At 46.4% G+C, this 14,000-nt stretch overlaps 2 protein-coding genes across 3 annotated transcripts; one reads left to right on the top strand and one right to left on the bottom strand.

The window, feature by feature from the left end:
* LOC8073586 (protein NBR1 homolog) lies at positions 3,684-8,218 on the top strand. 2 transcript variants are annotated; one of them, XM_021463728.1, is made up of 7 exons: positions 3,684-3,986; positions 4,905-6,250; positions 6,343-6,433; positions 6,538-6,753; positions 6,858-7,010; positions 7,098-7,796; positions 7,894-8,218. In XM_021463728.1, exons 1-7 carry the CDS (start codon positions 3,906-3,908, stop codon positions 7,897-7,899), a joined length of 2,592 nt encoding a protein of 863 aa, XP_021319403.1. In that variant the 5' UTR covers positions 3,684-3,905; the 3' UTR covers positions 7,900-8,218. The 2 variants fall into 2 exon arrangements, with proteins under 2 accessions (XP_021319403.1, XP_002448037.2); XM_002447992.2 differs by having other exon boundaries at positions 7,878-8,218.
* Positions 8,998-12,442, bottom strand: LOC8073585 (plant intracellular Ras-group-related LRR protein 3). The gene is made up of 3 exons (XM_002446621.2): positions 11,546-12,442; positions 9,973-10,139; positions 8,998-9,897 (listed from the first exon to the last, which is right to left on the bottom strand). The coding sequence occupies exons 1-3, from the start codon at positions 12,269-12,271 to the stop codon at positions 9,255-9,257; spliced, it is 1,536 nt and encodes a 511-aa protein (XP_002446666.1). The 5' UTR covers positions 12,272-12,442; the 3' UTR covers positions 8,998-9,254.

Here is a 14,000-nt window from a genome sequence, read left to right as displayed (position 1 = left end):
GCACTCTACCGGATGGGAAGCTAGGGAGCTAGAAAACAGAGCAGCAGCTTGAGTCACCCAGGTTACTACATACTATATAAATGTTTAGATAAAAAATGGTGTGTTTCAATTCATTAGCCTCTGTCCCTACCAAACATAAGTACATAGCTAGATTTTGTACACCCAAATTTGAGAATATCCTTTCTTATATATCATCAAAAGAGTCAAGAAGAACATATTTTCTAAACTCTGTCCAGAACAGCTAAACCTGAAATCCTAACACAAACCCAATGCATCTATCTACAGCAGGGGAAAGGGAAAAGCAGAGACAAGAGAAACATAGTTACACAACGCACACAGATCGACTGACGCCACACAGGTATTCAACCATTCCATTCTCATTCTCTTCCCTTCTTCACAGGCCCAATTAGCGAAGCACGTAGGCAGTAGCTAACCATTCCATTCCCATTCTCTTGCCCTTCTTCACCGGCCCTTGCCGATGCCGATGCCGACACCTGCTTTGCCCCCACAAGCACTCTGAGCCACCAACGACATCCATCGCATCTAGCATGGTTGCCCCTACCTCCTTCCTCCCAAACCTATACCTCCTCCTCGCCAAATGTCAATAAGGCGCTAAACCAGGACGGCATCCATCTGCTCAACCAGGACGACGACTGGAACGCCAGCGACGCCACGCCCTGCGCCTGGATGGGCGTCACCTGTGATGCCGCCAGCGACGCCATCACCGCCCTCTCCCTCCCCAACATCAACCCGGTCGGCTCCTTTCCAGCAACCGCTCTCTACCGAATCTCGCGCCTGCGCTCCGTTGAACTCAGCACCAACTACATCAGAACCACGGTGAAAGCCCTAGTTTGGTTTTGGATAATTGATGAAACCCTAAGTACTAACCTCTATACTAAGTGTGTGTAGACTTAATAAGGTTGGTACATGCCAAGTGATGGAGAAAGTGATGATCATGGTGATGATGGTGATGACCACAAGATGATCAAGTGCTCAACTTGGAAAAGAAGAAAGAGAAAAACAAACCCTATGGAGATCAAGGCAAAGGTATTGCTTAGGGTTTTGGTTTTAGTGATCAAGACACCATAGAGGGTGTGATCACATTTAGGATAGATAGCCGTACTATAAAGAGGGGAATTCTTTGGCTAAGCGGTTATCAAGTGCCACTAGGTGTCATTGTTCATGTGCATGCATTTAGAACCTAGTGAGCTAACTTAACTCCTTCGAAGAAAATGATTGTGAAAATGCTAACACACGTGCACATGTTGGTTTACACATTGTGGTGTTGGCACACTTTGAGAAGGGAGTTGAAGTTTGAAGGGTTGAGAGAGGATGGGTTCCTCTCTCTCCCTCCCGCCGAGCTTGCGAGGCGGGATTCGGCGCTTTTCGAGAAAATGAAGTGCATTTTTTCTATTGCGCCGGAGGGAAATTTGGTGAAGTCGCGGGAGTGTTTCTCGCTGAGAAAACACTCACCGGACGCTGGCTTAGAGGCACCGGACGCTGTGTCTGAGCGTCCGGTGTGCAGACAGTGCCTGGCCCAGCTAGGGTAAGGCACCGGACGATAGGCACCGGACGCTGGCTTGAGCGTCCGGTGGTGCGCGTCCGGTGTGCGGGCGTTCTGCGACCCTCTCTGCGCATGGGTCCAGTGAGCACCGGACGCTGAGGGTGCGTCCGGTGGCTTGCGTCCGGTGAATCTGCGAGTTTGCGGAACTCTCTGCGCATGAGTCCGGTGTGCACCGGACGCTTGCTCAGCGTCCGGTGCTTTGCAGGTTACCGTTAGGCTCTGACACGCGGCTGATGTTGGAGCACCGGACGCTGGTGTTGAGCGTCCAGTGCCCCTTTAAGAGCGTCTGGTGACCCCGAGTTTTGCCCAATGAAAGAGCCAACGGCTCTATTTGTTTGAGGGGCTATATATACGTGTTTGGCCGGCTTGGGGCTCACACTCTTGGCATTCTAACATACTTGACATCCTTGTGAGCCTAAGCAAACTCCTCCCACTCATCTCCTTCATAGATTAAACATCTTTGTGAGATTGGGAGTGATTCCAAGTGCATTTGCTTGAGTGATTGCATCTAGTGGCACTTGGGGATCGATTTGGCTGCGGTTTTCTTGTTACTCTTGGTGGTTGCCGCCACCTAGACGGCTTGGAGCAGCGGAGGAGGATTGGCACGAGTTGGTGATTGTTCGTGGCCATCTCCCGGCGATTGTGAGAGGTTTGTGCCTACCTCGGCGGAGAGCCAAAGGCAACATTAGTGGATTGCTCGTGTCATTGAGCTACCTCACTTGTGGGTAGGTTCTTGTGGTGTCCTAGTGAGGACGAGGTTCGTGCTACACCTCTTAGCCACCGAACCACCAAGTGTTGGTCGACACAACGGGGACGTAGCGTGCCGGCAAGCACGTGAACCTCGGGAGAAAAATCGGTGTCTCAATTGTGTTTGATTGGCATTCTCCCGGTGCTTGGTTGTTTATATTGGTGATTGGTTCATCCCCTACTCGGTGGTATAATTATCTCATCCACTCTTTTACATTCCCGCAAACTAGAGTAGCTTACTTACTTGTATAGAAACTTTAGGTAGCTTTCTAGTGTAAGTAGTGACATAGCTCTTGTGTGCCTAGTGATTATATCAACTAGAATTGTTGGATAGGTGGCTTGCAAACACCCCATTAGAGCTAGAGAAAAAAGCTTCGCTTTGTTATTTACTAACCTCTTGCTCTAGTGAGTTTGTAGAATTTGTAAATAGGCTATTCACCCCCCCTCTAGCCATATTAGGACCTTTCACACAGCCAGGGACAATGAATCCACTCCCGAATCCACTGCCGCAGCACAAACCAACCCACCGGAATAGGAGCGGGGAGATAGAAAACCTAGAAAAACAAATCATATCCATACGACCCTGAATCGAAAACCCTGTGGATGCAATCACGACGAGACTAGGGGGAACAAATCTCAGTGATACCTTGCGACGAATCCAGCGAATCTGTCGAGCTTGAATCCAGCAGCCAGCGAGGTACCCTGGAAGGGGAGGGGGACGGGGGAGGAGATGAACAGCTGCGCTGTTCAAAATAGTCGCCTGCTTCGCGTCGCCCAGAAGGGGGGAGGGGGCGTGGGGGAAATATTTTTCAGAAAGAAAATTTGGGTGGATACCGTGGGCTCACACACAAGTTACGTGAATAGACAGAAAAGGAAAGGGAAGAGCAAACGGAAAAGGAAAGAGAGCCCGAGTCGGATCGTTCGCTGGAAAACAAACCTATGAACGATCTGAAAAGTGGAATTGGGAGTTTGTACAGCAGAGTTCGTGGAGCAGTGCCAAACACCCCTATATTTGCATTCTCCTCCCCAATCGGTAACCACACGCTAAATCAGCCCCTATCCATCACACCGTCTAACCGTTGGGTCCCACCTCCGTGGAGAGTGGGATACGTATACGTACAATCAAAACTATCACCCTGGAGAACTCCAAAATCACACAGCACACCGTCCACGGCTCCAAGCAAATGCTGCGACAAGCCGACAAGCCTGAAATAGCCACGCTTCTCCCACCGACGGGTGGGACCCAACGTCCGACGAGGACCCAGTCGTGATACCCCAAAACTCCCGCGGCAAAACGGCAAAAAAAGTCACTCCGCCCCCCGTCCTTCCCGTCCAAGGGAACTGAAAAACGGGAAAAACGCTCGATAAAAAGGGCACTGAAACGGCCCCCCCTCTTCTCCTCTGCGGCTCTGCCTGTCTCGCCACACCCGCAACCGCAACGGCACAACCTCACCGCCACCGCTTCCGCCCTCCACCCCTCGATCGATCGCCCAAGGTTTCCTCAACAGCGTCCGGCGCCTCGTCGCGAGACGAGGGCACGTCCCTCCTCCCTTCCCTTCGCGGGGATCTCCCAGGGTGGTCCGTCCGTTCCGCGATGGATGCTCGCAGGTACCACCAGCGGTACCCACAGCCCTACGGGTGGCCGCGCGTCGACGCGTGGGATCTCGTCGTCAAGGTGAGGTTTCGGGCTGCATTGTCGTCCTCGCGATACTGTTCCTGCGTGTGTCGGCGTCTATGGTCGCGGAGGGGAATGCCGCGGGTAGGGTTTGGCGGTTCGTCGCGTAAAGCAGGGTTCTTGTTGTTTTGTTTTTTGTTCCAACGATTTTTCTTTTTTAGTTAATATGGATCCTAGTGATCTGAAACCCTCCCTGGATAGGGATGAAGGTGCGGCCTGGTTGGTATGATCAGATGAACTATTAATGTTCACCGCGCTGGCAGAGTAGAGGTTTTGCGTCTCCAAGATCGGATGTTTTTTATTTGATCTTGACCCCGTTAATAAAAGAGGCCGGGAGGATTCAGGCTAATTTACACTGAGCACGGATCTTCTTTATCTTTGGGATTTGATACTAGATGAGTTCAATCATAGTAGTGTGAATGTTTTATCTTTGGGATTTTTTATGGTGCCAGTAAAGTAAAGTTTCGTTGTTAAGGGTGCGGCGTAACCACAGATTACACAGCGTCACAGATGTTTGATGTCAGATGAGGTCAATATACACTGGCATGTTCCAGTAAGCCCTTAATATTATTGTTTAAGACTCCTAACGCCTCTGGGAATATTCCATCTTTTGTCCTGTGTAGCTAAATTTTGATAATATATCTTAACTGTGATAATGTTTGATTAAAAGCAAGATATTAATTTCTCTTATCCTTATCTTAAGTGTTGTTCATCTGGTGTTCTTATTAACCTCACATATATGTTGATTATACAAGGTATTTATGTTTTTATTAAATTCATTAATTTTAGCAATTGGATAGTGAATCGATTCAACCACAGTCCACCAGCTTTCATATCTGCTCAGTCTATTGGACTAATTGAATATGCCACCCCATGATTGTTTCTGTGAGTCTCAGTATTGTTTCAACTGGTTTTCAGGTCAAATATGGTGACACTTTGAAGCGTTTCAATGCTTCTGTGAATGGTTCACACTTTGATCATGATCTGCCTGCCCTTCGCTTGAAGATTGCAAGTGCCTTTAAGTTCAGTCCTGACACTGAATTCATTCTCACCTATACTGATGAGGATGGAGATGATGTCATGCTGGATGATGATAATGATCTACGTGATGCTGCTGTTAATCAGAAACTAAACCCTCTTAGGATTATTGTTCAATTGAAGGGCAGCAATGTTGGGGCAGCTCGGACAAAACAGCACACCACAGATTCCATATCTCCTAGGTCAACATCTCTCGAAGATCAACTAGCTCAGGTGAAATCAGCTATTGATGAAGCTTTAAAGTTCGTGCCAGAGCAAATTCCTGCTGTCATTGCAAAACTATCTCACGACTTGCGCTCTAGAGCTGCATTATCTGCACCATCATTGGCTGAATTGTTGGACCGTTTTGCTAAACTGATGGCACGAAGCAGCAGCATGCAGCCTTCTGGTGGCTCTGGAGTTAGTTCACAAAACTTGGGAAATTCAAAGGCGAAGCTTGAATCTGCACCTATGACAATTTCAGCTCCTGAGCCCTCAGACATGCAAAATTCTGGGACACTTGAAAATGGTCTTAAGAGTGTACTATTGGAGAATCCCACTGCTAAAATTGATCAGGTGTCATTATGTCCTTCAGTTGAGGATTCACTGGTTTTTACTAGCTTAGGTGGAATGAAATCTGAACTCAAGCGGAGCGCTGATAATGAAATAAAGACAAAATCTAATGCTTACAGTAAGGGTAAATCTGTCATATCCTCTGTGCCGCCTGCTTCCACCACATCTCATGGTGCTCCTACACAACGACCTGTTCCTGTGCCATCTATGCGTGAAAGCAAACTAATATATGGAACAAACCCTACCTATACATCCTGCGGATCCAATGGAACAACTAATGGTGCTCTGCGATCGCTATTCCCTCCTCCACCAGTCTTCCATCCTCGCTCACCAGTTTTCCCCCCTTACAATCCTATCTTTGGAACCAATGGAAAAACTAGTGATATGCTCTCAACTTTCTCCCCTCCACCCAACATCTATGGTCCTTTTGAGTACACACCTTCGTCTGTTGGTATGTGCTTTCCTAAGCCCTACCCTATTGGGAGTTCACATGATCGTATGGCCTCTTTGCATTGTAATAATGTACCCAATCCAGAAGAGAAATCTTTTGGGAGTTCTTACAGAGGTCTTGGTGCCAATTACGGGAGCATTCCACAGCATGAACAGCATAGATGGGTACAATGTGATGGATGTGGAGTGACACCGATTGTTGGGCCTCGCTACAAGTCTAATGTGTAAGTTATTAACTTCAGTACCCCTCAAAAAAAATTCAGTACTAGTCTTAAATATAGTTTCTGTTTATTCTGACATGCTTTCTTGCTGACAGTAAAGAAGACTATGATCTGTGTGGAGCTTGTTTTTCTCACGTTGTCAATGAGGCTGAATATACCAGATTGGACAGTCCTGCTTCAAGATGTGTAAGTTTGAGAGGCACTTAGTTGCCTATATTATCCATTACTGTATAGTATCTCTGCAAAATAAGACTGATAGGATTCCACCTTACGTTGTTTGACCATGTCAGAACATAAAGATTCTTGAGCGGGTTCCGGCGGCAAAACCAAACTCTCTCTTCATCAAGGATATTACTATCCCTGATGGAACACCAATGCCACCATCACATCCATTTATAAAGATTTGGCGGGTACTTAACAATGGGTCTACTAGGTGGCCGTATGGCACCCAACTTGTCTGGGTTGGTGGAGATCACTTAACATCCCCGAGTTCGGTCAGATTAGCGGTATGTACTTGCTATATGAATTTAGCATCTTTGTAAACTGAGTGCAGGACGGCAGGATGGGATGCAAATTCATTTAGTCTCACTTAGATTTGATGCACGTGCAGATTTCGGTAAATGGGAGGATAAATCCATTGGAAGAGACTGATGTAACCGTTGACTTCCTTGCCCCTGCAAGGCCTGGTAGGTACATATCTTACTGGAGATTGGCACTACCCTCAGGTCAGAGATTTGGTCAGCGAATTTGGGTTCATATTAAGGTTGTTACTCTACCATTGCCTGCTTTTGTCCTTGTCACATTGATGCTTACATTTATCTGACCATTGACATGTTTAATTTGAGTGCAGGTGGAGCAGCCTATTCAATCTACTGGTGGCAAACAGGCTGCTGCGATGAACCTGAATCAGCTCCCAGAAGCCAACAGCAGAAAACTGAAGCCTTTCACAGTTGATCTTGAAACAAATAGTGTTTCCTCAGAACCTTTCTATGGATGCCATGGAATCCCAGAAGCCAACAGCACAAAACTGAAGCCTTTGACACTTGATCTTGAGACAAACAGTGTGTCCTCAGAACCTCTCTCTAGATGCCCTGGAAGCTTTCTCAGAACCATGAAACTCAAGGAATCTAAGCCTGCTCCTTGTGATGTGTCCTCTGTCCCAACAACAGTCGAACTGGTGCAAATTCCTGCCACTGATGTTTCTGCTGAGTCTTTATTGGCTTCAATACCTGGTGGTGTGCCTGCATTTGAAGCCTCTCCCCTGCCCAACCCTGTGCCTATGCTTCCTGTTAGCTCTTCGGCGCCTGTTGTTGGTCATGTTAGCATGCCTGCGCCGGCAGCTACTATTGCTCCTGTTCCAGCAGCACCCTTGCCTGAACAGATCATCAACCACCTGGAGGAGAAGCTGATGACTGAGCTGGAGGGTCTGGGCTTCATGCAGGCTGACCTGAACAAGCAGATACTCCGGCAGAACAACTACAACCTGGAGCAGTCTGTTGCCCATCTCTGTGACTATGATGAGTGGGATGCTCTTGAGTTCTCTGAGCTGGTAAGTAAAGACTACATATATGTCCATCCTATATTGACACTATTGTGAAATTTCTGAACCTCGGTGTCTGATTGCCTATAGGGCTTTGATGACGCAGAGATGAACAAGGAAGTGGTTGACAACAGCGATGAAGAAGGGTTCATCGTGGCGGATCTTGTGACCAAGGCGGCGAATGATCATTAATGGATGACGTCACTCTTAGCTGTCTCCTGTCTGCTATTCCTAGTATAATATAGATGTAAATAAGTAGTTTTATGCTTGAATAAGTTGATGGAAGCGAGGCATGTTGCCTGAACCTTGGGGGGCATGCGATGTGGTTTAATGATCACAGATGCACTATGGAGTATGGATAATCCTTTTCTTAATTAAAGTAGGTTAACTCCTGCTATTATGTTATGTAGTTGCAGTTTCATTATATGTCCTTATCACGCATGTCTTTGATCCTGCTGTTCTTACATTCATTCCGTACCGATAGAGACAAATTACTATTTCCCCTCTCATCATTTCTTCTGAGACTGAATTGGGAAACAGAAATAAGTTGAATTTGTAACTAGAGTAGAATTAGTTTTGATGACGTCCATAATACTAGAGTAGAATCAACTCAGATTTGTCAAATATAAAAAGTATCTTGAAGGTTTATTACAGAGTACTCTCTCTGTCTATGAAAAAATCAATTCTAAAGTTTGACTAATTTTATACAAAAGAGTAACAATATCTATGATATAAAATGCGCATCATGTGAAAATATATTCTATGATGAATCTAATGATACTATAAATCTTATCATTTTTTTCTAGAAATTTTGTCAAAGTTTAAAATTTTTGACTTGAGACAACTCTAGAAATTGACTCTTTCGTGGACGGAGGGAGTAATAACTTAGATTCATTATATCTTGGCTTGAATGTCCTTCGACTATCAATATCTATTAATATTATATATTATATTGTTTTAAATTTACATTTTAAGTGTTATTGTTTTAAATTTACATATTAAGTGTTTCATGGTAAACCTTACCTAATATGAGTTTGAATTTGTATTTTATGGTAAAACTTACATAATGAGTTTGAATTAGTACACATCTTAAAATTTTAACTATTTATAACATATCTGATACTTAAATGATATAGAAAGCACATGAATTAAGATGATTTCAACATCTGAATGACCAGAGAACCCAAATGGAATGGATAGACGAGCTGAGTACATGGAACACAAATTCACAACGAAGGATGAAACCCAAATACCTGAATACATGTTTATCTCTTCATAATGTTATCTTGAGTATACTCTCAAGTCTTATAAAACTTTTTATACTATTATTCAATGGAGTAGAAACGGAGCAAAACCGTATGACAGATTCACCCGGAACACATCGATTCCCTAGTAACAAAGACTTGGTAAAACATTAGTTGTATGTACATTAGGAGCATACACACTAGGCGAAGCAAGCATCAGAAATCAAAACTGCTGGTCCAGGTATGCATCTTTGTCTGACTTGTTCCCACCAAGGTAACCAACCAAACTCCCAGAAACACCCGTGACCCAAGAGACACTGCGATCCAACCAAGCCTTAGGAGTCGATGACGCTTGTGGGGTCTCTGCTGCAATGCGCCTCTGTTCTTCCTCGAGCAAGATGTCCAGCCACCTCTTTGACATGTACTCTTTAACTGCATCCACGCCGTTGTTCACAATGGCCTCTGGTGGCATGGCCAGGGGGTTCTGCTCTAGGTTGAGCTTCTCCAGTTTATCCAGCCGACCAAAAGTGTCAGGGAGAGCATGAATCTGGTTATTGCTCAGGTCAAGCTCACGTAAATTCAGTAAGTCGCCAAACGAAGAGGGAAGCTCTTTCAGGTCACTAAAGTTGCTGCTAAGGTTGAGTATTTCAAGACTGCTAAGCTTCCCGAAGGCAGATGGAAGACCACATAATTCATTAAAATGGGCATCCAGGAGGTAGAGTGATGTCATCTCACAGACAGATGATGGAAGAGAACGCAATTTGTTCATGTGGATCCAGAGTTTTCGCAGATTTACCAGCTCATAACCAATGTTTGTCGGCAGATAAGTGAGGCCATTGTAGCTCACATCAAGCTCAACTAGGGACCTGGAGTTTGATTTCAATCAGATGAATAGTATATAATTTACCAGCCAAAGAAAAAAAAATCATAGTGTTATCTACCTGCACTTGGAGATGCTATCTGGCAGTGCCCTGAGCCTATTACTTGACACATTCAAAATCTTCAGTTTGGATAGCAGTCCAATGGTATCAGGAAGAGAAACCAAAGAATTGGCAGCCAGCCGAAGCTCTTCAAGATGATCAAGTCCTCCTATAGCATCTGGAATAACCTACAATGACATTGAAACAGAATTTTATTAATCAATCAAGCATGGGACAAAAACTAATTGACAGGATGTAACAAATCCTGTTGTGAAATTACAACTCAACCCTTCAGAGTCTATTGGTTAATTAGTACTTGAGAAAGATGGTGAGCATTTTGTAGATAACATTAGCTTGTCGTTTTTTAAATGATGATGTGTCAAAATTAATTACACAACAAGATATAAAGATCACATGCACATACAGATAAGCAATATTGCAAAGTGAAAAAAAAAAAAGTTAGTTCTCCTAGTCCTATTCCAAACCATGATTTACAAATTCTAAACTGAGCAATGAATCCATGGATTTTATTATAGATTAAACTAATATTTACAAAGATTGACACACTTTAGTCAATCAATCATATAAGCAAACCATTTGCGTGATGTAGCAGTTTCGTCAGGTATAACACAGTTTCAGCCTGATGCCATCTGATACTTTATTTTTGCACGAACATTTAAATTCAGCTACTGTCACCCAAATATTACATGATTTCACCCAAAATAAACTTGCTCCTTGTCCCCGGGAAAAAAAATCACTCAAACACATCCATCAAACAAGAACTGTTGGAAAAGAAAAACAACTCATTCACTTCTTTTTGCAGTTAAAAAAATGTTAGAGCATCTCCAAGAGCCTTTCTAAATCTCACTCTCTAAATCATCATTTGGAGAGCCATTTGCATAAAAATCGCTTTCTATATTTTTTTTACTTTCCAACAGTTTTGCTAAATCTCATGCGCACTCTAGAGAGTCATTCTCGTCTTCTATATTTGGCTAGCGAAAAACCCGGAATAGACAATGGCTATATTTGGATGACCATTTAGAGAAGCTGTTGGAGGGTAGTTTTTCACCAAAATTGCTATTCCTAGCATTTAGGAAGAATATACAAAAAGTCTCTTGGAGATGCTCTAACTAGCATTCACTCAATTTTTGCAATTAATGAAATGTAAGTAGCATTCTAGCAGTTTGTTCCATGCGTACACAGACCATAAAGGTAATATCAAATTTGGAAGTAGCAGTGTAGGCACTTATCCTACATACCTGGTATTAAAACAGTAGCAATCAGGCATACCATACACAGAATCACTATCATTCCATTGTTATGCAAAAAACTCCAATCAGCCATCACATGGTCCGGTTAATCCATTTGCAGGCCATAAAGGTGGATTTTTTTTTTCGAAAAAGGATGACAGTGGAATATGTATCTTATAAAAACAGTGGAATATGTGCAAACAATCGCATAACAACGCTCATCCACAACAAACAGCCGAAACAGCATTTCATGGTTCATAGACAGAAGGCACTAGCATAGGCACTCTAAACAAATACTAGTAGTAGATCGACCTTAATATACATGAAGATGCCCAGTTTGTTACCTCGAGCTGGTTGCGCGAGACGTCGAGCACACGGAGCCCCAGGATCCTCCCGAACGCCTCGGGCAGTTGGCGAAGCTGCCGATCCACGAGGCGCACGCTCTCCACCGGCTTGCCGTCCTCAGCCTGCTTGAGCACGGCCACCACCTCCTCCTGCACCGCCGCGTCCCCGCCCTCCGGCCCCGCGGCCGGCGCTTTACCCTTCCCGCTCTCCGCTGCCGCCTCGTCGTCGTCATCCAGGTCAGTCCCCTCCATCGCGGAGCGGTACACCTTCTCGAGCCTGGCCTCGGCCTCGTGCAGCAGTGCCTCGTAGGCGTCGTGGGTCTGCTCCAGGCGCACCACCGCGCGGCAGGCCTCGGCGTCCCCTTCGGGGATCCGCGCGTCCCCGGCCTCGGCGGCGGCGACGATGGCGCGGGAGGAGTCGACGAGCTCGTGGTCGGGGCGCGGGCCGAGCACCTGGAGCGCGGCGCGCGCGGCGGAGACGTCGGCGACGGCGCGCGTCATGGCGCGGAGCACGGACGGGTGGCGCAGCCCCGGCATGCGCTCGACGAGCTCGAACTCCCCCGCGGACGGGGACGACGGCGCCGTCCGCGGGGACGGGGTGTGCACGGGCGGCGGCTGCTCGATGTCGAACTCGGAGGTAGTGGGGGCCTTGTTGGGCTTGGCGAGGGTGGGGATGCGGGAGAGCACGTAGGAGAGGATCGGGTGCGTCTGCGGCGCCGGATCCATGGCCGCCGGGTCGGAGTTGGGAGGAGATCGGAGTGCGGAGCGGACGGGGGGAGGCGGGCGGCGGCGGAAGATGCTTTTGTGGATCGATGCGGGGGCCTGCGGGGTTTGGGAAAGCGAAGTCGGCGAGGACGGCAGAGTCGATGATGGGGTGACTGGATGAGCGTGGCCACTGGCCGGCAGATTCGCGGGGACGGGGAGTTTCCAACTTTCGGCAATGCAGGGCCCCAAACTGCAGTGTCTAGCGGCACAAGTACAGTTTGAATGATATTTACCCAAATTTAGGATTTCATGTCAAAGCTATCTTTCCGCTAAATCCATGGCCCTCTTTTTCAAGTCTCCAGATTTAGGATGCTGAGCTTGTTTTCCAAGTCAGCGTTGACACCTCCTAGATCTAAATTTAGGATTCACTGCTTGCTTGGCTTGGACTTGTAGTACTCAAGGTAAACCTAGCCAAGAACTCCCGCAATCTCTCTTATCATCAAATAATAACTGAAAAGAATTATTCAAAAACTTTGAAAGTTTATATGAGTAACTCCAGCAGGACTTGTACTTGAGCTCTCATAGTAGCTAAATAACACACTCAGCAGAGCCCCAACTCAAGCCTCTAATTTAGGGTGAGCACTGAAATCCACCCTCTAGACTCCGCGAGAACGAAGGCTCATCCCTTGGCCTCCATATTTTCTTCCAGCGCCGTATACAGACCACAGTTCCTCTTGCTCGTGTCGCACCCCCTCCCCTTCGGCGAGCGCCCCCCTTCTCCTCCACTGCGAGCGGCCCCCTCGGCAAGCTCAGGAGCGGTTTCCTGCTATGGTCGTCGTTGGAGCGCCTCGTGTTGGCTACGCATCTCTCTGTCCCGTCGTAGTAGTATGGCCGCACCTCCCTCTGCCGCGCCGCAGCAGCACGACCACAACTTCCTCCACCGCATGGCGTGCTTCCCTAGCCACCATGTCCGCCTCCTTTGCCATGTACGTTTGCCTCCCCTGTTATGTTCATCGCAGCCCCTACTGGCCCGCCTCCCTCCGCCCTTTGATGCGCTGGAGTAGCACGGCGGCTCCTCTCTTGATCGAGTGGGCAAGCTTCCCTAGCCGTGTGGGCACCTTTGTTTGCCGCGCAGACGAAATCTACATGAGTAGGATGGGGAGTAAAGTGTGACTCAATGACATGTGGATTTGTTTGTGTCATTATGTGTTGATATGCAATCGGGGGTCTTAGTTTGGGTGTTGCTGCTGGAGTGAAGTTTGTTGGGCCAACAAAAGTTGAGGAGAACATCTAAATCTAAAGTAGGGGCTTGATTTAGGTGCCCCTACTTAGAGTTGCTCCAAACCAACTATTTTTGATTGTATAATAAGTTATTATATATGTAAATTGTATTATGACTACTTGCAAAATCTTGTAAAAATTGTCAGGTCAACCAGTACAACATTAAATAGGAAAAAAATTGTAAATGGAGGAAGTATTCCGTAGTATTGTATGTAATGTCAAAATTCAGCAAGGTTCGGCCATGTCGTTCATACCAGATTTTGGATCAGATGAATATGAGACGGTGAAACTGAAAAATTAAATTGCTTCACCAGTTCCCTAGTTCATTTGAGGAGAGAGAGAGGAGAGAACGTACAGATGATAAATTGTCAATGGCCCGTTCTCGAGATGGAGAAGCCAAGCAAACTATGGTGACACGTGCCAACACGAGGGGAGAGGTGGCTCGTGTGCGGGTGCGGCATTGCGCACA

The sequence above is a fragment of the Sorghum bicolor genome, chromosome 6 (genome assembly GCF_000003195.3).
Source record: "Sorghum bicolor cultivar BTx623 chromosome 6, Sorghum_bicolor_NCBIv3, whole genome shotgun sequence".
Lineage (NCBI taxonomy): Eukaryota > Viridiplantae > Streptophyta > Magnoliopsida > Poales > Poaceae > Sorghum > Sorghum bicolor.
Note: the sequence above shows the minus strand (reverse complement) of the source record. Positions and strands in the feature narration are given on the sequence as shown.

Coding starts and splice junctions, on each gene's coding strand:
- LOC8073585 (XM_002446621.2), bottom strand. CDS start 12,271: ATGGATCCGGCGCCGCAGACGCACCCGATCCTCTCCTACGTGCTCTCC. Junction 10,140..11,545: donor TCTCGCGCAACCAGCTCGAG/GTAACAAACTGG, acceptor ATGTCATTGTAG/GTTATTCCAGATGCTATAGG. Junction 9,898..9,972: donor GATAGCATCTCCAAGTGCAG/GTAGATAACACT, acceptor ATCAAACTCCAG/GTCCCTAGTTGAGCTTGATG.
- LOC8073586 (XM_002447992.2), top strand. CDS start 3,906: ATGGATGCTCGCAGGTACCACCAGCGGTACCCACAGCCCTACGGGTGG. Junction 3,987..4,904: donor CGTGGGATCTCGTCGTCAAG/GTGAGGTTTCGG, acceptor ACTGGTTTTCAG/GTCAAATATGGTGACACTTT. Junction 7,797..7,877: donor CTCTTGAGTTCTCTGAGCTG/GTAAGTAAAGAC, acceptor GATTGCCTATAG/GGCTTTGATGACGCAGAGAT.